This window comes from Coturnix japonica, chromosome 1, assembly GCF_054131305.1.
Source record: "Coturnix japonica strain WE chromosome 1, WE-NBRP24, whole genome shotgun sequence".
Taxonomy (NCBI): Eukaryota; Metazoa; Chordata; class Aves; order Galliformes; family Phasianidae; genus Coturnix; species Coturnix japonica.
The window spans coordinates 117875607-117902862 of NC_140663.1; the positions used below are offsets into that span (position 1 = coordinate 117875607).

Consider the following 27256-nt stretch of genomic DNA (forward strand, 5'->3'; position numbering starts at 1 on the left):
ACAGTCCATTGCCATAAATTGGAAGCAAAAAATTCCAAAGGTACTGAAACCAAAGGGCTGTTAACAGAAAGCTTAACAAAAAGAACAAGAACATGTTAGAGAGAGTTGAAATCTAACTAGTTTTAATATATTTTTTGTTGTGGATATAAAGGTGACTGTATGATTCGTATAGTCTCTTGGGAAAACTCGGGCAGTTTTTATCTAACCTGTCTATCAGTTAAACACAGAATAGGTCAAATGAGTAATTGACTTTAATAGCAAGGATAAAATATGTACAGAAATTTTCCAGAAGAGGTGATTTTTCATGTATTCTAGTCTTTCTGAGAGTGGGTGTCTTGCTCTGAAATATAAACCAATGAGTTCACAATGTCTCTGAGAAAACTTATGATGTAAACAAGAAAAGACAGAGAGAGACCAAGATAGTTTGATGGGTCAGTAGATTTTTTAGGGAAAAAAAAAACAATGAAGGATGAAATGAACAGGTAAATCAGTATCATTTTTCAACATTGTAATAGAAGTAGCATGGCAGGCACAAAGCATGCAGTCTCCTGTGAATAAATGCCATTAAATTTGGACATCTGCTTTTACAGGAGACAATGAACACTCATATCACTGTCTTTTCCTTGTCAAGATAAGTGACAGATGTAAAACTGGCTAACTCATGAGAACTAAGAAAGTAGAGAAGTTCTAGATAACTGCTAGAAATGAATATCACTGAACAAAAGAGGTGGGAAATAGAATTTTAGTTTTGGTCATACTTATTTATTCTTACAGTCTTGGTAAACATGCATATTCTCTTATTCCTGTTGCAACCAGTCAAATAAGGTCACCATCCAGTTTTCCAGTTTATCCTGTGAAAGATCACACCGTAAGAACGCTGAAGGGCCTCTCCAAAGCAGTGAAGTTTGGACGTGTAGATCCTTTACTGCCAAATTCTCTTTACAGATTGAAGTTTGCTTGTAAATTTCCTTGTCATTTTTTTAAATTATATCCATAGTCAGGTTAAAATATTTGTTAACTGGTAGAAATAGAGCATTTCTGATGCTGACTGTGTTGGGATAGTGCTCCAAATGAGTTAAATTATGATATAAAATACAGAAATACCTCAACTCTGAATACCCCACTTAGGTTTGGATATGGACTTGTTGATCCTGGTGGGTTCATTGTAGCTTAGAATATAATTCTATAATTCTATGACTTTATACATTTCAGTGAGCCAGTTAATGTTCTTGTAAGACTGTAAGAAGGACAAAATCATTGTGTTTTGCTGTATTTATCGTTAAACGTCAGATGATAGATGTCTTAAGTGCTGCGATCAGACTACTGCATACTCAACTTGCATTTAATGTATAATTAACACAAATTTTCAAGCAACTTGTGCTTGTTTCCTGTATGCATTTCATTAAGATGCTTTCTTAATGGAATAATGGAATTTCATTAAGGGAAAAACAGAAAACAAAAAACACTCTTACACAACCTACTTGCTGTTCATCTATTTAAATTAGCCTTGCGTATTCCAGTCCATAAGCATTATAGCAGAGTAAGAATATGTTCATGAGAGGCAGCACTGGTGTCTTGTGAGTCTTACACAACCTCTGGATTGTGCTCATAGCCTTTGAGGGGGCAGGATAAAAGCAAGTTTATCCATGCTGAGCATTGGTCACAGGTTAGATGGGGTGATGATGGCCTCTGTAATGCTCCACTGCTTGCTGTGACATGCCCAAGTTCTGATATGCTGGAGAAGGAATGTACAGCAAGATATATGTGGGTTTAAACAACTGGATAGAGACTAGGGTGACAAGAAGGGGCCATTTGACTCTATAGTTAACTGGAAGACATAAGGATGTAGATGTAGCCTTCAGTCATGGGCTAATGGATTTCATTAACCACCCTGGGTAAAATTAAGAAAGCCTGCATAGAGAACCACGGCAGGAACTTCTGAGTACTGAAAGAAGCAAATGCTTTCAGTAGGAGCTGCAAAATATGATTGAATGGTGTGGTGGAACTTATTATTAATTATCTGTTTGTTTCCTATTGTACCTGGGAGTCTAGTAGGAAAGGATGTGATAGGAAATTGGAACAGCCATATGTCAAAAGAGATGTGATGGATGGATGGAAATTGTGACAGGACATACACATCAGTAGGACAGTTTATGATAATGACAAAGAAGGCAGCACACAAAATGCATAGAAGTGTTATACATACTTTATTCATATTGTTTATCAAACAGGAAGATAGGAACGATATCAAAAATCATTCCTTAAAGAAACTTGCAGTTAGGAAACTGAGATTTATTTTCAAGGCTATGTAGACTCAGGACAGGAGTTTAGTCAGGCCAAAGCATCTCTGGATGCTGTGTTCTAATGGTGGCTGGGATGTAGCATCAAGAGTGCTTTGGTTTCTCTGATTAGAACAAGAATTCAAAATGGAGACACAGCCCTTCATTAGCTATGTACTATTTACACACTGTAACACGACAAAGCTTGAAATCTTTTATTACTATAAAAAAGGGTGAAAAAAGAAAAAAGGAAAAAAACTCCACCTCACATAAATTCAGGCACTCCAACTCAAAAATAAAACAAAACATCTTAGCAATTTGTGCTTATCTTTTCTTGTAGCTCTTCATGACAAGTGAAATGTTTTTGAAAAAAAGTTGCTCAGAACTTTGCTAATCTACCTTCTTCCAACTAACTCAAGTCCAATTAACTCCTCCTGTTGTGTTCTTGGCATGACTATAGCTTTTATTCTTGTGAAAACTGCCTTTCTTTTCTTTTTCATTCTTGACATGTTTTACCTATTTTGTGAGAAATTCAGCAGCTTTTACCTCCGAACACTCTCCTGTCTCCTGCCTTCCCATTTTGCTTCTTATGTTCCCCCAAAGATTGAGCAAAAAAGAAAGAGGCAATGTATTAAAAAGTCACTATGATATTTGGTGGTGTCATTGCCCTACGTGGATGACAAAGAGCATTATTTAAATGTGAACTTTTCCCAGCCTGTCACAGATGATTTTTCCCTGGATTGACTTTAAATAATTTTAACACAGATTTTTCAGCATGGTTTAGATGGATGCATTGATATTAAATTTTAATCATTTCAAATGAATTTTTATGGGGTGCAAGGAAATTCAACAGAAGTATGCAGTGCTAGTAATCTTCATACTGTTAATACTTTCCATCTGTCTGGTATCAAAAAGTTCACCTAAATTGTAACATAAAATAACTTCACAGCTGTAAACTCAGAGCTCATCCCTTAAAAACAGATGAAGAAAAGGAGGACATCAGTGGATTCAGAGTTACTAAGATGACTAAAGTTGACAAATATAAGCCACCTCTATAGCAGTTTGTACTTTCATACATATGTGAAAAAGATACATGATCCTAAGATGTGTTTGATGGCAGATATCCACAGAAAGCTGGGAAATATCAGAACCAATGGATATTGAGTTCCACCTACAGTGCTCTGCATGTTTAGCTAAGGTGAGCACAAGCCGAAATAGGGGCTTTCAGAGTTAAAAGAACAGCCAAAAATAGCAGGTGAATTAGGCTGATGTTGCCCAAAAATAATTAAATGCAAAGGTGCTTTTGCTGCCCATGGATCAATCAGTGGGCCAAATAGTGAAACATTACAAACATATTTACAGTAAATATAATTTACAAAAATAGTAATATATAAAGAAACTTTGAATTATTTTGGCTGCAAGTAGTTAGAAAAAGTTTCCCAGTGTTTGGAGCAGTGAAATTACAAGTCAGCCTTCCCTTAAATGCCAGGGAAAAGGCTTTCTTCTGAAACAGCGACTGATGGGTTTATGAAGGGATATGACCCAGTGCATGTGGATATACTCATGGTTTGTGATGGTCTGTTCAATCTGTGCTTCCTACCCTCAGCTGCAGATAGCTTGCTTGTTGTTAACTTTATTGAGTAAAGCACAAGTCAGCCTTCCAGTTCTTTTGTTCTCTCTTCTACAATCACTGACAAAAACTGTAAGGATTAGATAACATCTTTATTGTTTATTATTGCAGTGATTTCTATAGCTCAGGCAAGACTGGGGCTCCCTTGTGTAAAGGAAGGTGATTAAATAACTTGCAGTAAATAACTTACCACTAATTAAAATAAGTCAGCCATTAAATTGATTTAGAAAATGGCCATTGTACTTCCACTCATAAGATTTCTTAATAATTATTTGTCACAGATCAGTTTTAGTATTTCAGTAGAGAAAGAATTCATGACAAAGGTGTATAATTATTTTGCAGTATTTAACCTTTCTAGGAACCACTCTTGCAATTTTACGAAACTGTTTGAAACCTTGGGCTCAAACTGCTCTCAGTAGCTCAAATGGCACTGAGTGCTTTCCTGAGTACTACCAAAATTGGTGCTATGTTTTAATGGATCGAGGACAGAGAGTGCTGGAATAAATGTGATAAACAGACCAGAAATAGCTCATAGGTTACAGAGATGTCTGATAATTCTTTCGTGTTTTTTTCAAAACTCATAGCATTTTTCCCACTGCATTCTTTTCAGGTAGATTTGATAATGTGATATTAGGGGGTTTTTTTGGTTTTTGGTTGGTTTGTTTTCAGTTTTATGATTTGCTTATGACCTAACAGTTTGACCACTTGTTAACATCATGACCTACGTCGTTTGTATCTGCTGGGCAACTCATGCACCTTGGCATGCTGTCCATGTTGCCTTGCAGAAACACAGAGCTGCAAACAGATACTGAAAGATGTAGCATTTGCCACACTAATGCATCCTTATTTGGCTACTTTGACATTCTTCCTCAGGACAGCTCATCCTTCAGCTTTAAAGGGGTCCTACTAAGCAATAAGGCTCTACAGGAGTTTCTCTGTTTATGGGAAAAATCAACTTTTCTATGGCTCTTCTAATTTTGTGTTGTTACTTCTCAGCAAGGGTGGTAAGGCACTGGAATGGACTGCTCAGGGAGGTGGTGGAGTCACCGACCCTGGGGTGTTCAAGGAAAGACTGGATGTTCTGTTGAGGGACATGGTTTAGTGGGGGCTATTATTATTATTATTACTATAGGTGAACAGTTGGACTGGATGATCTTTTAGGTCTTTTCCAACCTTGGTGATTCTATGATTTTATGTTTTAAATACATAATCTTCATTGCAGGATTTGCAGGATAACCTTTCCCAAATCACCTACATACTTGGGTCAGGGCTTTTTGTGTCTTCTGTTTTTTCTAAAATGTTCTTATGAGACTTTGTAGTCTGTTTCCCTTTCCAAGCATTTGAAAGAATGGAGATCTGCTTGAAATGTTGAAACTGTAAGTTTCTGCTCAACTGCACAGTAGTGAAGGTTATGCTCCTGTTTCTAGGAGTTGTTAATTGATGTTGAGAAAAATACATTTGGGAAGCTTTTTTTTATTATTAATTGATATGCTAAGGAAATGAAATTAGCATATCTACGTATGATCCTGTATACTTACGGTTCCACTAACTCAGATATGCTGTTTGACATGTGTTTTTTGGGGTGGGGTTTTTTTCTGTTGGTTTTTGTTGCTATTGCTCTTTTTTGTCTTTGTGTGTGTTTTAAGGTATATGGATAGAACTCTGTGTTAAGCCATTGGATTTTCATTTCAGATTAAAATTCCCTACTTCTGCTTTGCTTGTGTTTTTAAAGAGCACTTCAGCTTTTAGCAGTTTACAGAATAAATATCTTTTTTTTTTTTAATTCTTCTTTTTTTACATATAGAAAGAATTTCCCTAAAAATTCTTGGTTTGTGAGTCCAACTGTTTTTAATAGGTGACAATCAGAAACTTATCAGCATGTAACAGAAAGAGTATTAAGATAACCATTTAGAGAGCATGGGCTTATTTTTTAAATAGTACAAGTAGCAGGTAAGTTTTCTCACTTGTGTCATCCATCAGTTTTGTCACTTTCGCACTAATAGCCCAGTCTGATTTTACCTCTTGTAGTTAAAACAAGATCTTAAAGTGACAAGTTTGATTTTTCTGCCAGGAATAACACATTACTTCCAGCTACTAGGAGGATTGATCCAACTGTTTTGTACCAGACACATCTTCTTCCTCCTCCTTTCATTCTGCTTTCATTCAAGAGCTGCAGAAGAGAGCCGATAGTTGGGAGGAGGAGGAAGGGAGAATTTACACTCTATTACCAGAAACAAAGAAAACAGATTTTAAAGAGGGTTTAAAAGAATAGAAACAGGAAGCTAGTGGAAGGAAATAGAGGAGAAATGACATGGAGTGGGAAAGATGTCTCAGATTTGTAATTCCCAATTTGTCCCACATTCCTACTCTTGGGAAAAAGACAAGGAGGACAAACCAACTTTTTCTAAATATGGGTTCAATTCACTCACAAAATATAACAGTAAGCCAGGGGGCAAAGAGAATAAGAAACTGCTCCCACTGTGAGCAAAATACATCAGTGTCAAAGAGTGTGGCAGGACTCTTTGCTCCCAGCGCAGACTACAAACATTTTTGTTTCAAATCCACAAGTGAAACATAACCTGTAGCTTTTGAAATGCTATGAATTTAGTGTGCAAACCTTTCTTGCACCCTTTTTGCCTTTTAGTGGTGAAAGTGCATAGGCTGGTGTTGTAGCCACAGTTGCCAGTGATTAAATAGATGGCAGAACTGATAATTCTTAACAAATATTTCCAGTTTTTATAAGTAAGTCTTTGCCGATGTGCTCATTGAATGCATACTTCTTCGAGACAGATCTGAAAACAGTCCTAATGGAAAGTAGTGTAAAATCATGACGGTGAGTCACAGCTTATCCAGAGAAAATGTAACTTCTGCATATATTAATGGAATATAAATATCAAGATAGGGTTGATTAAAGAAGAAAAGGCAGTAATTTGGAACTACATTTTTTTTTTTTTTTAGCACTAAGATGCAAGTCAAGCATCTTAAAGGGTGATTATTATTTTTTTCTGTTAGAAATTAAAATATCTTAAAAAGCCTTCCCAAGTTGTACCAAGTCCTTAATTTCACAAAAATGAAAAGATGTGGGAAGAGAATATTGCCCTCCAGCAAAATCACATTCCAGGTTGCCCAAATGTCTTAAACTGTTTTCTCTTCTCTGGCTCAGGCTACCCTTTCTTCCTCATTTACTTGGCTCAGTTGATGACAAAGAGATTTCTTAAGAGAAAAAAAAAAAAAAAAATGCAGTAGTTTCCAGAATAGTTAGAGGAAATATCTGTAATCATTTTACCTTTTTCTTCATGACTTTTGGAATAGAAAATGGATGTTAGTGAGCCTGATTTTTTTCTGCTTCAACTCATTCTCTTTGGAAAGGTAATGAGGACTGTGTATCATGAGAAATCGTCCTCATGGGCTGGATGTGTATTACGCAGGGATATGCCTATCAAGAGGGAAAAAAATTACAGCTTTCTCACTGAGCAGTCCAGGAGCTACATTATTAGGCAGATACTGAGCCATTTTGGTGGAGCAAGATTAAACTCTGCCTGGATAGTATTAGGTTGGCCTTTGCTCAGGAAATACCAAAAGACTTGCAGTTTATGCATCTAAATATTTATCCAAGGAGAGATAGAAGGGAACAAAGGAATTATCCAGTGATGTCATGAACAGCTCTCTGCTGCCTTGGTGATCACATAGGTCTGATCACCCTGGTCTTCCTTTCTTATCAGAGAACAGGAAAACGCAGCCTTGGCCACATGGGTTTTCTGTATCTCAGAACAACTAGCTCTGTGGATAAAACATTGCTAATTTCTCCCAGCTACCAGCTTATAAAGGTCTGCTGTAGCTCATCGTGAAATTATGTGCTCAACTCATAATGAGTAACTCTTGGGTCGAGCCTGGTGTTGCACAGAATGTCAGAAAGATGGGTTTCCCTGGTGCTGACCTGTGCAGCACTCAGTCTTCTTTTATCCTCGCTAAACAAGCCCAGCTCCCTCATCCTTTCTTCACAGACGAAATGCTCCAGTCCTTTGTTCATGTTTCTGGCCCTTCTCTGGAACTACTCCAACAGCTCCATATCCTTTCTGTGCTGAAGGCCCCATGCCTGGACTCGGAGCTCCAGATGGGGGCAAAGTGGACAGGGACAATCCCCACCCTCTCCCTGCTGGCCACCCCTCTTCTGTCCCAGTACAAGGTACTGTTGGCCTTCCAGTCTTCAAGCATGCACTGCTGGTTCATGTCCAACTTTCCATCCACAAACCTCTCATCCTCCTTCACTTTGGATCAAGACTTGAATGGCTGCGAGTCTTTCTAGAGAGTGAATTGCCTCCCAGGTCTGAATCCCAGCCTAGCACCTTTTGCTGGTGGCAGAGAGCTGCTGCCAGTAGCTGGGCAAGGAACGCATCTTGGCAGAGCACAAGTTGGTGGCTTGCTGTAGGCACAAACTTCTTGAAGAGAAATTTCTTCTGGAGGGCATGAAGACTGGGAGTAGTGGATGACAGAGGAAGTGAAGTGAGAGTGTTTGAAGGATGGCTGGATGAAGACCAGTTTGTCCTTTGATGACTTTGGAGAGTAGGCAGAGGGGAATCATTTAGATTTCTGCAGCCACTGGAACTCCTGGGATGAGCAATATGCAGAAGACAGGATAGAGGGAGTCCCTGAGGCAAGTATCCTAATGTTTCTGAATGGCTAATATTTGAATTCAAAAGGTACTTTTAATTCAAGCATTATTTGCAATTTAGAGCTGCCTCAGAACCCAGGCGGCATCTGGACATTTGCCTCTTCACATCCACTAGCTACCACCACCATTACAGGACAGATGGCAGTATGTCTGCCTTGGGGTATAACTTGTAATAGGAAGTGAAGGGCTGCAGTTGCCAAAAACTGAATTATCAACAGCCAAGGGTCTGAAAAAGTGAAAAAATTAAACAGAGATAAATCACTGAGTGTTGATGGCTGCAGTCCAAGTAGTCTGAAAGAATGAAGCAACAAAACAGCCAAGCTGCTAACCCAAATATATAATTTATCCTTAAATTAGCGTTTTACCTGCCCATTAAAAATGTGTCATTACCAAGCTTTGTACAAAGCTAACCAAATTTACTTCGGTTCCCTGAACAGTGGTTGGAGAAATCCGTGCTGGTGATTGCTCAGGGTCTTGCTGTGACCCTGCTTCCTCTTTTTCACCTTCTTCTGATTGAGATCCCTGGATTGGTGCTGGCCCAGCTGATCTGCCCTTTCCTGAGTGAGGGACAGGGCCTTCTCCCCCAGCCATACCAGGCTGGGCCCTTACATGCACATCCTGGAGCTGGAGACCTGAGTCAGCCCTCTGCATGTGCAAGTTGAGCTGGGCCCTAAATCTGGGCTGAAGGACGTACTATAATGGGTGAACGTCTGCCGAGCTCCATTAGTGTGGTTTTTATATGTTGCAGCATGCTGCACCAACATTTTGCATTGCAGCCTTTTGATCTTGCAGCTCTGCTCATCTGGAGCTCTGCAGCAATTCAAAACATATTTGAAACGCAGTATTCAGATCAGCAGTGCTGCTAGAGTCGGTCTGCTAGATGAGCATACCTGATTGCGTAACAGTTATTGCCTATTTTTTTTCCCCCCATTATGGAGAGGAAAGGAGGTTTTCTTCCCCAGAATTGCTGCTTAAACACTAGAAAGAAAAAAAACAAAACAACAACCCTTCCCAAATCTTGCCAGCTGCAGTTCTCTGCTGCTCTTCTTCACAGTGTCTAGACTACAGCTCTCACTGTACTGGAAGAAGTGATCTATGGTGAATTTCTAGCTCCTCCATTTAACCAAACTGATCATATATCAGAAAGTGTAGGAAGAATAATTTCATGCATTATTAATTCCCTGCTAAGAATTCTGAGTTTATGTTTCTTGGATAAAAGAACAGCTAGAAAAATCTAGTTTGCCTATATTTAAGTTTTACGTGGTTATAAAATAGACTAACGGGAACCTATTTTCTCTTACTCCCCCCATTTAAAAGTTTGTCCCTGGACAGTATGCAGAGGAGGAAACTGCGGTGCTGTGACTATCACTTCAAAAGAAGACATACTCTTCTTCTTACTGCTGGCTTCCCCCCTGCTAACTGGAGAACAGCTGCTCACAGAAATACACTCATACACTTCTCATATTTTCTACTGTAGCTATATTTCTATATTGACCAACGTGACCAGCTCAGTTGCTGTCACTGTAGTATCACTAGCACAATTTTTCCCCACCTTGCACCCTCCTACAGAAGAGAAATTCAGGTCTAGAGGAGGAGCTTTCTCCTCCTTTACTGCCGGTGCCTGAGTTGGAATGTTTTCCATGTTTGTATTGGAAAGAGAGGCTTCTCAAGAGGTCAACAGCAGAACCTTTGAGCCAATTCATATGTTAATTATAGGAGAAGTATGTGCTCCATGTGAACTGCTTTCTGTCTACAGTGATCCAAACAGATCCAAACAAAAATAGTCACACTTCAAATAACCAGCAGCTCCACTGAATCAATGCAATTGGGTTCGGAGGTAGCTGTTTAGTAGCAGCTCAAACAAAAGAAAGAAGACTCAATTGCTTTCAGGAGTTACTCAGTATTTTACTCTCAGGATTAGATAGGTCAGGGGGGAAGGTCTCTGAAGTTTTGAGACTGCAATTTAACTTTTCCTGAGGTCAGCAATAACTCTGAATATTGGTCTGCGTTCTCCCATTAATGACCTTTTCTGTGATTACAGACATTTCCCAAAGCACCTACTGGTCTCACTCATCCAAATGCAACTTGAAATTAGATCCACAAAGGGCAATTCAGAGCCCAGTATCAGACATCTTGTCAGCTGGGATGAGAAGTGGTCCAACCAAGGATTGTTTAACGTAAAATTCATTAGCAGCTCTAAGACTGAGGCTGCAAAATCACATCTCTTTTGTTAGAAGAACCTTGGCATCACCTGGCCCCTGTCTTTTGGCTGCTCTTCTGCTTCCCTCTGCTCCATGGCAGTCAAGACACCCTTTCCACAAAGTGGCACAGCTTCAGCTGCAAGGACTGAGGGCACTTTGCCCCAGCTTCTCCTCTTGCCTGGTAGCTACTGCAGCGGAACCTAAGGATTAGGGTTCTTTTGAGGTTCAGATAATCCACAAGCCTGGTTTTCCATGTGCTGTCAGCATTGATGACAGGACCACTACCCTTCTAAAGTATGTCTTCTGGCAGTGTTTAAAATGACAAAGCTGGACTTCATAGCTATGCTTGTACATACTAGAGATGGGAGGAACTTTAGGGCCGCACAATACAGTAATGCTTCCTGATGTTCAGAGGTTTAAATCAGAGGTAAAGAGATAACCACCTAAAATAGGGAAGGGTGCAACTTGTGGCACAGCCATCTCTGTGACATATTGTCTTGGTTACTGATACCTGGCTTCAAGAGCACTAGACACATTGGTTGCTTCTAACATAATTCCTGTATATCTAAGTTAGTAGAACTTCCCCCAGATATCCAATCAAACCTTCCCTCCTTGAGCTTAAAAGAATTATTAAGATGTCCAAAAGCCAGTCTGCCTTCAGGAGGAAAAGAAAATGACCATAACACTAAATACTGAGTTGCAAAAAAAAGAGCACTGTGGCTTCGCACACAGTTGCTCTGAATTACATTGCCTGAAATTCCAGATCAGGTCAGCATTAACAGGAAAATGCTATGAAAGAGGATTTATTTAAAGACTGATCACTCAACAGGGACACTGCATTAGAGTAATCTTGGTAAAAGTCATGGAGGACCAGCAAAGGAGATAAGAAGAATAGCAAAGTCACAAAACAACACCAGGGAGAAAAGTTTCTTCAAGATAAATTGATCTTAAACAAGCAAACTACAAAACTAACAAATAACCCAACAACAACAACAAAAACCACAGAAAACCAGCTTCTATTACATGAATACAATCCTGCAAGTAATAACACACATCTCTTTGTATGGAAACAAAGAGAGGAAGGAGGTGGAGACCAGTGTACTGGGCAGCTTCTGAAACAGAAATCAAGAAACTCAAGAAGCTCTGGTTCTGTTCTTGGCATTTTATCCTTCTGTTCCTCTTTTTCCTGTCACTTTGCTAAGTTGTTAGATCTCTGCTGAAGTTTAGTAGCTTTGAGAGCTGTGTGGTTTATACAGCACTAGCAAAACTGCCAGTACGCATCTGGGATGCAAAGTTAGACTGTCATGCTGGCAATGCCTTGCTCAGTTTACTTAAGCTCAGTCTCAGTTATGTGCTTATGTACATAATGACACCAGACCCAAGCACCACAATTATATTTGCCTTCTTCCACTCTCAGGATGTGCTTATCTATTAGGGCATGTGGTAATATTTCAGTTTTTATGTTGAGAAGTCACAGTTATTTCAGAGGCATTCACAATATGAAAAGAATTCAAACACTCCCTGCAAGACTCCTTATCTTTTTGAAGTATGACTTTTCTCTGTGTTACCCAGCTGTTGGCAAGATCCTCCTGAAAGTTCTCCTATTTTTCCTAATCTTGTGTACAGCAAGTAACACTGAGTCATCTGCATGCATGCCCAGTTCTCTGATTTTTTGCTCTTTATTTGTTCATTATTAATTGAATCTGAAGGCTGGGATTCAAATCACCTTATTTTTGAGGTTTATAACTCTGAGCTTTAAATCTGAGTCAGTGTCCCCAAGCTCTCTTTGCAGTCTGTGGAGAGCAATAAGTAGATGCGGGACATGATTCATCTCATCTTAAACTAGATCTGTGAAACAGGTCAGATGAATCATGCCTTAGAAGCCCTCTACAGTCCTAAAGGCTTCTTAAGCTTGAAACGGCCTAGTATCAGATGTGGGGAAAAGGGGAAAGCAAGCGTAGGCCTCCAGATTCTTGGAGAAGTAGGAAGGGATGACAGCAGTGCTGCCCAAGGCAATTTATGTTCCTTTGCTATAACAGATAACATCCCAGTTGTCAGTTGGCAGGAGCCAGGGCAAACAGTTGTACTAGCAGAGCTGTGTGGAAGGAGTGAAGAATGAAGTTAGTCGAAGCATGATCTGTGAGCTGCTCTGACTCAGCACTTGGTTGCTTGAACTGACACAAGCAGAGAGCTTGTGGGGAAGGAGAAGATGGTGTTTGCTGAAATATGAATGATGGGCACTTCTAATGGCCAGAACAAAAGATGCTGTATTCTAAGCTATTCTTGCTTGAAGCCTGTAAATATTATTTGCTTCTTCTTCATGCTATTTTACTTGACTGTGTGAGCTTTTTGTCCTTAAGGATTCCAATGAATAGACACTATCAGCCTCTGCCTGTTACCTCAGAAGGTGTAGAACAGAGTATTTGCAGAGCTACTTTCATGGTAATACCAAAGCACGCTACAAAGATTGTTCTTTACACTGGAAGCTCATATAATGATTGTTTTGAAATGATAAATAGTCATACACAGAAAATTCCAGCTCTTTTGTGGCCAATAGGAGAGTTGTTTGCCATCATTTAATGGTTTTCTGGTATTAAACTTTGGTCTAGAATTGAAAATGTGATTTATTATGAAATATCTAGGTGTTGTGCTGACCAGAAATTCTACTGAGACTGATTTGTTTTCCAGTCCCCAAGTATATACTTGGTATTGACTCATGGAAAGAAGCGCCTGCAAAGCAGACTAAGACATGCAAGTTATGAGTTTTGATTGAACTCTTTGATATTTACCCTAAGGTAGCACAGAAGGTCTTCATCTATTTAAAAAAAATCTGTACCAGCAGGTAAAAATAAAGTGACTGAATATTACAACTCATCCATCTCGTTTCTCTAGACATTTACATTCCAGATGGGACAGAAGAAGCCAGATCCACAACAGTGATGACCAAGTGACCTGGATGGATTCCAGGCCTCTATAAGAACAGGGATATTGTCAGCTCTGAACTATTTCAACCCAAAACCAGGCTAATTGGAATTGTAGTTTCTTTGCTGTAGTAACTAAAAGAAATCTGTTCTACAAATAGCATCATTCTAGGCATGCCCGTAATTATGGTAGCCCTGTTTTAGTGACCCCTTTATTTTTTACAAGTTCTGCGTTTCACTGAAGCTCATGTGGTTTTGTCTTTTTTCTATTTTTTCTTCTTCTTTTTTTTCTTTCTTTTTTTCTTTCTCTTATTTTCTGTGTTCAGAATCATAGAATTACCCAGGTTGGAAAAGACCTTGAAGATCATCAAGTCCAACCGCAGCCTTACCATAGTGCCTTAACTCTAACAACCCTCTGCTAAATCATATCCCTGAGCACCACATCCAAACAGCTCTTGAACACATCGTGTTAAGGTTTCTTTTATGACTTATATCAGGTGAAGAAAGTCAACTTTCACTTTAAAAATATAATTAGGGAGGCTGAGGGAAGAAAGATTTAAGGATGTAATGTCATGAAGGGGGTGGCAAATTTGAAACTAAATTGAAGTGACAGGGTTTGGCTACGTTGGAGAAATTATTTTGAATAAATAAATTACAGTTGCTTGTGAACAGTACACTTCATATAGAAAAGAAACACTGTGAGCAAAAGGGGGGAAAAAAACTATATCAGTTGAAATCAGTTGAGGACTCAGTGTCTTTTCTAGGAAAATTCATACTCCTAGCTTACTCTGCAGTGCTTTTCTATTTTGTCATCTTGTAAAATAAAAACCTTGCTGGTTTTTATCTTAATATCTTGACACAGTATTACTCCCAAACAACTCTTCACTTGAATTTCATTCCCAGTGGAGTGTCAATATAAGGATGCTAGAATGTGTGTCTTGAATACACACTGTATATTTTGGGATTTAAAATGAGAAATAAGTCACAGTGTAGGGTTAAATCACTACAAGGAATAAATGTCATCCAAGGAGAAAGAGCAATATATCTGCAATTCACAAAATATAACAGTGAAATGTAATATAAAAATCTGTTTACCAGGAGAAAGAGGAAAATAGATCTTGAAGTATATGTAATAGGAATGGGGATATTCTAAACCATCTATTCTTCTGTCCTTAAATGATGAATCTTCCAGTGCCCACTGTGAGCTTATCTATCCCTGTGCAGCAAAGGGCATTTACCTGGACTTGTCCTCCTGTTTCGGCTCCCCATGGAGGGAACAAAGCATACTTAACATTGAGCAGGATCAGTGCTGCCTTCCTCAACACTGAAAAGAGATTTGAAAAGTTCTTCCACTGCATCACATCTTATATATATATATATTTTTTTCTCCAAATGACAGCCTAGCTCAAGACAGATGAGGGCACATCATTTTCTCACAATTTCTCCAGAGGTTTCTGAATGGGGTTATGAAGCCACTAAACACAGATTTGCTTTCAACCTATGTGAAGATACAAGAGCAGGTAGTATAAATGAGGGCAGAAAGGTTCCCAAAGCAGTTGTTTGGTGGAGAACCAAAGAAAATCTTTCCATAGCAGCAAGGGAGGCTATCGGAGGACTTTGTTTCTCTGCAGTCATAAATGTGGATGATAAGCACCTTATCACAGAATCATAGAATCACAGAATTGTCAAATGGCCTGGGTTGAAGAGGACCTCAAAGATCACTTAGTTTCAACCCCCCTGCTATGTGCAGGGTCACCAACCACCAGACCGGGCTTCCTAGAGCCACATCCAATGATCATATGTTTAAGTAACATGTCATCTTGTGCTGCAATTACCAGAGTGGGGCTTTACATGGACTACATCCTTTTAGCATTGCTATTAAATCCCAGCACTCTGGCAACATGAACAAGTGAAGCTGCTCATGGAACCCTCCTGTAGTGATCTAATAATCTGGAAATTATTGAGGAAACTATCAGTAATGGAACTGGAACACTGCTCTTACCCTGAAAATTGGCTTACTTTGATTAACTGGTGCAAAAGAGTTATCAGAGTGTTTGTTGAATTTAACAGGTTAAAGGATCGCTGGACTAGACGCACACTTCTCTTATGAAGGTGAAAGCACTGCTATGAAAGTGAAGGACTGTTCACATGGTTTCTGAGGACAAATTTCTTTTTTATTTTACTCTTCCATACCTGAAAGAAAAAGTATCTTTTGGAGGGTTAAAGATTAATTTTTTTTCTCATTTCTCTTAGTACAAGAGGTTAAAGCTACACAGTTAAGTAATAGCACTACAAAATGCCTTTTTTTTTTCAATACCTCTTCGAGCAGACAATGTTCAAATCATCCTGGGGGAGGGGTAAGCATGAACTTCTAACGTTTGCTCAGCATGAAGTTTCCTTTATATCATAATCACCAATGCTAAGCTCTTTTTTCAATGCATAGTCTGAAGAATGGCAGCCAGGGCCTGTTTACAAACACTTGTGTGGGGCTCAAAAAGTACTTTAGACTACATTTAATCTATCAGTACAATCTGGAATGTAAGGATAGAGCACAGCCTATAAAGAAACTGGGTGTACTGGTGGTTGGCAAGCTGGACATGAGCCTGCACTGTTCCCTGGCAGCTCAGAAAGCCAACCATATCCTGGGCTGCATCAGAAGATGCGTGATCAGCATGTCAAGGGAAGTGATCCTGCCCCTCTTCTCTGTGCTGGTGAGGCCTCACCTGGAGCACTTTGTTCATATGCGGAGTCCTCAGTATGGGAGACAGACAGACCTGTTGGAGCGTGTCCAGAGGAGGGCCAAAAAATGATGCAAGAAATGGAACACCTCCCCTGAGAGAACTGGGGCTGTTCAACCTGGAGAACAGAAGTCTCTAAGGTGACCAGATAGCAGCCTTTTGGTCTCTGTAGGAAGGCTATAAGAAGGAAGGCGACAGACTCTTCAGTGGTGATAAGTTGTGGGGAAATGTTTTCAAATTAGAACAAAAAGACTTAGATTGGATATAAAGAATTTTTTTATTTATTTATTTATTTTTCTTTACAGTAAGGATAATGAAATACTGAAAGAGGTTACCCAGAGAGGTTATGGACAGATTTGGGCTGGACAGGGCTGTGAGCAATATGATCTAGCTGTAGGTATCCCTGTTCATTGCAGAAGAGTTGGACTAGATGACCTTTAAGAGTCCCTTCCAACTCAAATGATTCTGTGTTTCTAAAGTTGGTGACACTCTATTGGATGACTCAGAGAATTCACAGCTGAATTTGGGTGCTCTTGCTTACTTTCCGGAAGGCTGCAGACAAACTAGTATAACTTGAGTTATGAGTGTAGCTTTTAATGATCATACCCTAGCTGTATGTCTTTAAATATGCTCACTATTTTAATCCATGGCGCTGTATTTACACACTTTGCCAGATGGATGTGTTCCATCTGTCCTTTTCTTCAATGGCATATCAAAAACATTAGCTCAGACAGTAAATCTGTGCAAGGGTTAGCTGTGGTCGATAATTTTTTTCATCATCTGTCAAAGTCTATGAAAGATCAGCGATCCGGTTAAATGCCACAATGTTATTCTGACAATAAAGGACGGAGAGGAAGACTGAGGGGGAGACTTATAAGGTGTCAGACAACATTTTTGGTACATGAAATGCTTAAAATAATTTGGAAAATAAGAGTCGGAGTTCTGCAGATTGTCACCATTACTGCAGCTGTGAACCACTGCACAGGTACCGTTGCACACAGAATTTATGCATAAATCATTTTAATATTTAATTCAACTGAATCTTGGCTCCTTATGCAGAGCAGGGCAGAATCTTAAGTGCTACTGCCTGTGGTGTAGAAGCCGGAGAGATCATCAAGTACACAAGGGCAGGAACACAGCATCAGTAGGAGATGCTGTCTGTGCTGGCTGTGTTTGTGATGATTGTCTCACTGATACACAGCTGGATGGTACACACTTTATTTGCCTGTTTTTGTTTTTTTTTCCTAGCAATCCTTTTGAAGTAAGAGTTCTACAGACATTTGGAAACATTCTGTCATCATGTACATCTGTGCAGACTTAGACCCCGTCCCCTGAGTGAATCTCAGATAACAGGAATATTCTGTTAAGAGGAGGCACATTCTGCTGACAGGGGCTTGTGTGCTTCCACGTATGCCCAGGTTATAGACTGATAGGCTCCAGAGGTGTGTTAACAGCGTCAATCTGCTTTTGCATTTTCCACCTGTGGTATTGTCATATAGTGCCTCGTTTCTGGCTGCAGTTTTTGAACTCAGCTGGTCGGGATTTACAGTTGCTCAGGAGTTCACCCTCAGCTCATGGCAGCCCTATTTTGAATGAGGATGGCTTTTCTCTTGGCTGGAAGATGTGCAAATAAACATAGAGATAAACAAGGCTTGCTCAGAAAGATGGGTTGATTCTGGGACACCTTGCTTTAGGGAAAGAAGTCCACAGGACTTCAGAAATGGAGAAGGGAGATACTAGGCTTGTCTACGAAGACGGAGCCAGACAAAGACTCTGTTTATTAGTGTTGGCAAAGGTGGTGACAAGCCAAGGAGGCTTCAGCCAGAACCATTTTATGTCTTCTCCTGATTCATGCTTTCTCCCTGCTGGTGTTTGCTCCACTTCTTTCCCCACCTGCCACCTTGCTGACAGAGCTTCTTCAGCTTTGCGACTCAGCGCCAGCTGATACTCACCTCATTAAGAGCAGTTTCTGATAAACAGCAACCATGCAGGTGCTCGGAAGCATAGTGTGTTCTGTCATGAGCAGGACAAAGTTTCTCCTTGCCTTGTGCATATGCTGAAATGTAACTGAGGCAGAAGAGCAGATGATTGGCCAAACTCCTCCATGCACCCTTGGGATAAAGCATTCACAGAACAATGTGCCCACCTGGAGCTTTTGCAGCGTGTTCTACAGCCCAAATCTGTGGCTCCTGAGCATTTGTGTTGACCTTGTCGAGGAGCCATTCCTTGTGTGTAGCTGGAGAAGTAGCTGCTCCCTCTGGTGCCTTAGAACACTGGGTAGATGGGTTGCAAATGTGCAAAGCAAACCCTTCCATAGTCCTCTTCCCATCATGAAGGAGGAAATCTCAGCTCCCTGCCACTCTGGGAGGAGTTGTGGCTTTTCTTTGAATTAATCCCATGCTAGTAACGTGTAGAAGCAGCCAAACTGAAATGCAGAATGGGTAAAACTTGGGGAAATTTCCAAACCTACGTCAGAGTCTTGAGGGGCTCACGGTGTGTGACAGCTCTCCAAGGTCCAAGCTTCCACATGCATAATTCTTTGGCACAATATTCAAACAAAGTACTCAGACTGTGAGACAAAAAAGAAATTCAGTTCCTGTTCATAGCCCTGCAGAGGCTGACTTACAGTAGGTTTTCTGATCCACTTTACTGAGTGGGGTGACATCTCAGGCAGCCTGGTGCTGCCTCTGGTGAAGCTGGGGAAGACCCACCATCCTTGAATGAGCATGAATAAGAACTTTGGCTATTAAGATTTCTGCCTTGTGAGCAAAAAGGAAAGTCTGGGGCTTGATTCGTTTGTTTTCCTTTCCAAAGCAGGTTCTGATATTTTGATGGAAAGCACTTTACAAATACAAAGTAGGAGAACACACTTCCCCAGTAAGGAAATGAATAAGCTTAGTCATGATAGTCTCACCCATTGGTCTAATCACTGTACAGTCATAACAGATGACAGCTCTTTCCCTGCAAAACTGCAGGATTAAGAGAGGACGGATGGGACAGGTGTAGCAAAAAGTTAATTTCCAGGAAGGAAGAGATTATAGTGATCAGTTTGAAATGCACTTGTCGTACCTCAGTGGTTATGTCACCACAGTGTAGGCTGCTGTTGGCTCTTCAGAAATGAGAAATTTTGAGATTGGATGACGTGGTAAATTAAAATTTAGATTTCTAGTTGTTCTCAGGGTCCCGCTCCCCTCCAATGTATGGTGGCATTAGCAAAAACCAGAAGAGTAACCAACACTGCCACAATCCATACAAATGTTAAAGGAGTGGCTGGATCCTGCGCTGTGCCGCCAAATACTGCAACTGACAGAAAACCCATTGTTATCTGTACCAAGATGAGTATTTTGTATTAGAAAGGATTCTTTGTGTACATTATTTACTAATAAATTAGTACAACCAAGTTGTGTGTATCTGAACAGTTACAGTGATGGTTTCATGTAGCCTTCAGCCTGCAAGAGGAACAACTCAATCATCTCTGATCTTTAAGGGGAGCTAATGACTTTTGCGTTTCCTTGCCTCCTCCACTTGTAGGACGTTGGTAAAATTAAGCAAAACTGCAAACTTCCTAAAGGTCTGTAGGGAGCTTAAATTATCCAGTCTTATTCACATGAGTCAGTGTTGTTGAAATGGTGTGACATTACAACCATTTAGAAAAAAAAGTGAATTTAAAGTGTTTTTTTAGCTGGAATCTATGCTTCCTCTTTCTGGAAGTGCTACTGAATAATTTATATACATTCACTAAGACCATTGCCACGAACTAGTGCTGGATGTATCCATACTGTGTAAAACCAAAGGGATTTGAAGAAGATGTTTTCCATAAAGGGTTTTAATACGAGCTGTGATCGTTCTGTTACTTAGCTTGGAATTGTGCCTGCAGCCTGCCTCAACCCGTATTATACAAATATGTTACAGAGAACCATCATAGGTGCAGCTTGCAGCCTTGATTGTGTCAGGATGAAACAATCTGGCAAACATCATTGATGTATTGGGGATAAGAGTAGTGAGAAAGGTCCCTTCTTGCAGCCTGTGCTGTGTTGTAGTCTGTTTACCAAACAGTTTAATGTCTTGGTAAGAAGGATTTTCTTTAGCATGTGTGGAGAACTGGATATCTTCAGTATTCCCTTCTTTTAGAAGCTGTTCCTTCTACAAGAGGAGGCGTGAGGAAGGGGTGGCTATTGGCACACGGCAACAGGGCACCTACACTAAACACTTACTACAAGAAAGAAGGTGAGGGCCTGGAGTGTGTCCAGAGAAGGGCTACAAAGCTGTGAGGGATCTGGAGCACAAGTCTTATGGGGAGCAGCTGAGGGAGCTGGGATTGTTCTTTCTGGAGAAGAGAAGGCTCAGGGGAGATCTCATTGCACTCTACAACTCCCTGGGGGGAGACTGTGGCAAGGTGGGATTTGGCCTCTTCTCCCACATATCTGTGATAGGATGAGAGGGAATGGCCTCGAGTGTCACCACTCGAGATTCGGGTTGGATATTAGGAAAAATTCTTCTCCAAGAGAGTGGTCAGGCACTGAAAGGGGCTGCTTAAGGAGATGGTGGAGTCACCATCCCTGAAGGTTTTCAAGGTATGTGTAGATGTGGCACGAATGGACATTGTCAGTGGGCATGGTGGTGATGGGCTGACAGTTGGATTAGATGATCTCAAAAGTCTTCTCCAACTTTGCTGATTCTTTGATCCTATGATTCTATGGTGTTCTTGCTTAAAATTTAGCTATTGCTGAAATAAAGCAAAAGTCTGGCGTGCAATATGTATGTTTCCTAAAAAGCTAAAACAGGTAGGTAAGGTCACATGTTTTTCTGTTTCCTCTTTTTGTATTCTTTTTGATTACTGCAGCGTTTCAAAAATAAATACAATAAAATGAGTTGCTGTTGTGGGGGACCTCTTCTGTCTGCAATTTGTAACCTTTATGGCTGTCATGTAAGGCAGAGCAGCAGATGAAGTGGTGCTATGAGAGCTGGGAGGAGAAAGCTGAGTAACTGAGTCAGGAGGAGAATTTTCAGATCTGATGGGGTTAAAATTATTGAAGGGATGTAGATAATGTTTCATTTTTACTTTTAAAATTAATTTTATAGAATTCAAGTGAGGGGTAATGACTGACTAATGCTTTGTAAGAAGGATGGTTTTGTACAAGATATTTTCTTGGAAGTAAACCACATAATGATGTTAGAATGTATTTTGAGACATTCAGTGTGTAATCTTTAAAAACCATACAGCTGCATGTTTGGCATTAAACAACAGGGAAGCATAGTGGTGCCCAGTGTGACTTGTCCACCCCTTGTTTCCAGCTTTCATGTCTTGTTGCCTTGTTCACTGTTGTACTGAGGAGCTGTAGACCCTCTTCCTAAATGGCAGAAGTGGAAAAAGCAGTGGGATCTGAATATCTTTGCTCCATTTGAAACACCTCTTCATCCCTGGGGTGCTGCATTCCTCATATTTGCTCTGTGAAAAATAAGTAGTTTAAATTAGAAGTGGAGAGAAGAAAGAGAAGAAAGAAATCCTCTGAGACCAGCCAGCCTTACTAATAATTTTCAAAACCTAGTTCACTTGAAAACTTTTGCTTTCCAGAGTAACTTATAACAGGAGTCTTTGATGATGTATATACGTGTTTTCTTATTTTTGTATCTGTCTTAACTCTGGTTTGTTTGTCTTCTCTTTTCTCCTAGTGGAGTTTTTATACTGTGATTTGGCTTCCATGAAGTCTATTCGGCACTTTGTGCAGCAGTTTAGAGCAAAGAATTGTCCAGTCCATGTGCTGGTGAATAATGGTGAGTTCCATTTCCTCTTTACATATATGCACTGGGGAATGTGACAAACAGGCCTCTCTCCTATCACTTCACACTTCAGATTGATAATTGCCAGAACCAGACAGCAGGTTATAGCATGGCTACATTAGCAGGGATGTCCTTCTAGGAGTTAAACTGCACTGTATGACTGAGCATCAGTGAGCAGGTTGAGCACCTGGGTGCCACCTCTGTTTGTTATGTTATCACAGGCCTTGCTGCTTGCTGTGTTTCTTAGCTTTCCAGCACTCATGCAGCGGCAACAGAATCTGAGCATCCCTTAAAATAAAGGGAAGCAAAGCAAAGGAAAACTGTACTTCATGGTTGAAGAAAAGCAGCCTTTTCACCTTTGGATCTTTAGTCCCTTTGTGTTTTCCCTGTATGAATGTGTTTACTGTGTTTGTATGGTGAACTGGGGTCAATCTATTTAAAATATCAACTAGTGAAGAATCCAGAGACCTCAGAGCATTCACTGCTTAGATCAAGCTGCTTCTGTAAGGTTGTCCATCAAGTTGCATCCTCAGTGGTCACAGAACAAATTAAAAGGATGATATTTATCTTGAAGTCATACAATTATCAAATGAATCTAATTACTCTTTGGGATTTAAGCTTTATTATGCAAATACTTGCCATCTAATTATTCTTTATAGCCACAATATTTTTTGGAAACTAGCCCATACAGTAATTTTCTTCCAAAGCCCTGTATGCCTAATGTGCACTTTCCTAAAGGGCAATTTTCTCCTGTGTGTTTAACTAGGGAAAAAAACCTGCCAGCAACAGTTTAGGCTTCTTTTAGAAGCTTTCTGCTGTTATATGCCACTGCTCTTGTTTTCCTAATTATTTGCATGTGTTTTTATTAAGGCATCCCAAAGAACACTTTCTTTTTCCTGGTGCACCCTTCAGTCCAGGTGAGGGCAAACATGCTGCAGAAAAATGATTTTGTTACATTTGTCGATGCCTTGAATAGTTCTCGATTAGGCAACTATTGCGATAAAAATTCAAGAATATTTTATTTCATGATTGATGCGAAACATTTATGAAATGTTCAAGGAAGTGTTCCTCTTTATGTCATTAACAAAAAAAAGCCTATCGTTTTTATTTTAATTGTGAAGTACTTAATGGTAGTGGATATCTAATCCTGGCTACAAAATCTCCCTTGTTGTACTTGCATTCTTTTAAAACAGGTACTTAGATTGGATATAAGATGAAAGTTTATTTATGATAAGGATGGTGAGACCCTTGAACAGGTTGCCCAGAGAGGTGGTGGATTCCCTGTTCCTGGAGATATTCAAGGTCAGGCTGGGCAGAATTCTGAGCACCCTGATGTATCTGTAGGTGTCCCTGTTCATTGCAGGGGAGTTGGAGTAGGTGACCTTTAAAGGTCTCATCCAACTCAAACAAGTCTAGGATTCAATGATTTTTGTGACCTATTGGAAAGATGTTATTTAATTTACATTTGGTTAAAAACAGAGTTTGAAAGGAATTCAATTGTTAAAAGAAAAAAAAAAAAAATCTTATTAGAAGCACGACTGAAATGCATGGTCTGACCCTGCTATTTACGAAGACTTTAACAGAATCAAGGAAGTGATCCCGTTCAAATCCTCTGTAAAGACTCCCGTACAATTAAGTTGGTTTTAGACCATTACCTGGCACATCACCATCTTCCACTTCTAAAAGTTCTTTTCCCCATTTTATGGTTGTTTTTGTTTGCTCTTGTAAATAATCTGTAGCATTCCATTTTGTTCCTAGTGTTCAGGTGAAAGTCCATGTGTTCTCGAGGTATATATCAGGGGAAAAAAAAATCGAATGGGGAAGCAATGGCCTGAAGCTAAAACCTTTGCATTTTGTCTTGACTTTCCATCAGTACTGAGCACATATGAGAAAAATGCTGATATTTGGGCTAATTTGTAGTCGTCTTCTTGTCACTTCTCCTCTTTTATTCAGCTTCTTCACTGTTACGCAATGCATGGAGGAAGGAGATTCAGTTCATCGTGGGCTGCAGAGCTTGAGGCACTACCCACTCAAAAAACTCATTGCAGTCATCAGCTCCGCTGCCTCTGTTGCACAATCCTCTAGAAACAAGTCTGGGTCCTTGGGAGGACAAGGCTTGCAGCAGCCTTTTTTATACAGACAAGTTGTTGAGCATGTTTGTCAGTAGCATGTACATTTTCTGTCAGAAAACTTTGTTGATAGCAAGGCAATTGGCATGGCTACTATTTGACTTAGAGGAATTCCCAAAGAGACATGATGCATTCACCTAGAATTGTAGGCTTCGTAGTATCATATAGTACTTTGTTATTTGTGACCAATCTTGAAGCTCTAGCATTCTTGATTTGAAGAATATTTGCTTTCTAGTGTATGAGGTAGAGCCTTCAGGCCAGACACCTATGTTTTTTAGGCAATCATATACTTTTAAGAGCCTGACCCAAAGTCTCTTGGGCCTGATAGAAAGTTTCTATTAGGTTTTGAAAATGGAAGTTTGTGTGGGCTCCGTGATTTCTGACTTACAACATTGAAAATCTAATATGTTCCTCTCTGTCTTCACGGGACATAGAATTCTCTTATCAAAGACCGTATTCTTTTATTATTTTTAATGTAAAAACAACATGAACTGTTACACTGCATTTCTTTTCACAACAAATGAGTGATATTTAGTTAGTTAAAATCTTTTATTGATCTATATACTCATCTCTCTATATTAGTGATCTGTCCACATGATATATCCATGAATATTTATACTTTATTCTTGTGACAGTATATGATATTTTATGTGGACTTTTGTGAACCTAATAAAAATACGGTCATTTCAAGATGAATTGAGGAAAGTTCTAGTATTATGCAATAAAGCAAACTATGTAATTAACATTGAAATGTTATTAAATATGGGTGATTTTGAATGAAATGCCATGTTAGGTAAATAATCAGTACTACATGATGGAATTCTGCAATTTCTGAGGTTGCTGGTGATTTAAAAAAGACAAATGTATATGCTTTCCATCACTTGCTTGGCTCAAGATGTAGTTGGAAATTAATTTAATGCCAGACTCCTGTGTTGCAAAATATTCTCCCAGAGCAAGGCACTCAGATCCCACAAGAACTTCAGTAAGGTTTAGGTATTCAACTGCTCCAGGCATTTTAAGAAGGCTAACATGAACATTCAGGGCTTTCCAAGGGGAGATTCATGCACTGTAGTCACCTCTTCTCTTTTTGTTATAGTTGATTTTAGCATATACATTTAACTTTCTAATTTCTAATTTGAAAGGAAAAATTTGGTTGAGAGCACTCATGATTTCAGCTGACAAATAAAAGCCTGTTGTTCCATTGCTTTGGTTTTCTGCATCAGTAATGTGCATGCTCAGCTCTTGGTTTTTTTTAAGTAAACAAAACACGTTAAAGATGCAATTATGGTATTGTATAAACATACTTTAAAAAGCAAAATGTGCTAGTGGTAAAAAGGGAACAGTTCAAGTGAAAAAGAGTTTAGCTTAATATCTACAGAAGGGTGGATACAGTACAACCAGGTTAGAAAACTTTACCTGACAGAAAGTCAGCATAATGCATCTGCTAGTCCACTCATTTGCAATTGGTGTTTATTTATTTATTTATTTCTCCTTGTAAGGAGCATTTAGCATATTAGGGCATTACTGTAGTGTAATCACTTACTGCAATCATTAAGACAGTATCGGTGTTAGGATTTACTGAAAAGGCTTCTTTCTACATGAGGCTGCAAAAGGAACGGATGTAAACACTGTGTAAAATTCCATAAGTAGTAGTCACTGATCCACGTGAGAGATAGTTTTGCTAAATGGGATCCATCATTTTTTTTCTGTGTGCTAGAAGAGTTTCCAGATGTCCTTCAGATAATGCTTATCCTTATGTGTTCTTTGCAGTACTTAATGACCTTAAAACCATGTGAGCTAATATCAAAATCACATCTTTAACAACAACCGTGGAGCTTCAGATACCAAACACAACGTTGTCTAATTCATTAAAAATGACATAGCATCTACCTTCTCTGTAGCTGTTTACCAAATAGTTTGTAATTTTTCCTACAGAATAGAAACAGACTAAAATACGGCTACATTTAGCGAATGTCTTGGCATGTACACAAACAGGAAAAAAGATTAGAGATTTCAGTATATTGTTAGCCAACAGTAGGCAGATTACATTTAATACATTTTGGTTTGAAATCTATATGAGGCAATTTAAAATCGATAATTCTGAGCTAGCGAGTAATTCAGAGGTTTGTAATCCGTAATTTGTAGATCACCTGAGAAACCTGTCTCTTGACAGAATGCATAAGTCTCTACAATCTTCCCTCCTTAGTGTCTACTGAAGAATGAAAGCTGTATCTGTAGGTAAGCTTGTGAAATACCGATATATTCCTTTGTGCTACCTACTTGCAGTTGAGTCATGTGGAGTGTGGGCACAGTCCCTTGCATTGAGCCATTTGCATGGATTAGTCCCATGGGTGCTGTTGTGGTTGATCGCACATAAAGTTATTCTTCTGACTGAGTATTAGTAAGAACAAATCTTAAAAATAAATGTGAGATTTGAGGGTTAGGAATAAGGGAATGAATATAAAAAAAAAGTAAGCAGTTTTATAGATTCTTACTTACTTACAGGTGTTACGGATTGGTTAGATTTAAACATAATTACTTACGTTATAGCAGTGGGATCCGAAAAAGAACCTGTCCCACTGGATTAGGTAGGAGCCAGCTCCCCTCTCTGTAGCAGCTGGAGGCTGCTAAGACTATAAAATGGAGAGAAACCAACCCAGAGAAGTGGAAAATCACTGGGGAACTTTCCCTGAGGAAAAGTTAGTGAGGAGGATTGCTGTTGACTCCAGCGGAACTTGGATTTCACCAGAAATAATGCTTTTCCTCCAGTCATACAGGAGGCTATGGTGAACTCAGGAACTGGTCTCACATGAATCTTATTCTAGTGTCTTGATTGCAGCATCATTTGTCATCTGTACGCTGCCTTGAAGACAAATTAGAGCAATATCTAATTGAAGATGAGGTG

At 39.5% G+C, this 27256-nt stretch overlaps 1 protein-coding gene across 5 annotated transcripts in view; it reads left to right on the forward strand.

Moving 5' to 3' along the window:
• Window positions 1-27256, forward strand: part of DHRSX (dehydrogenase/reductase X-linked) — a 189269-nt gene that overhangs the window by 113109 nt on the left and 48904 nt on the right. For 3 of the 5 annotated variants that reach the window (XM_085551161.1, XM_085551167.1, XM_015848643.3), the window contains exon 4: window positions 22115-22216. The exons of 1 other annotated variant lie outside the window; for it this stretch is intronic. In XM_085551161.1, coding sequence (XP_085407287.1) covers window positions 22115-22216 — 102 coding nt within the window. Of the gene's footprint in view, window positions 1-20572; window positions 20669-22114; window positions 22217-27256 lie in introns of all 5 variants that reach the window. One more of the 5 variants, XM_085551156.1, reaches the window with a different exon arrangement.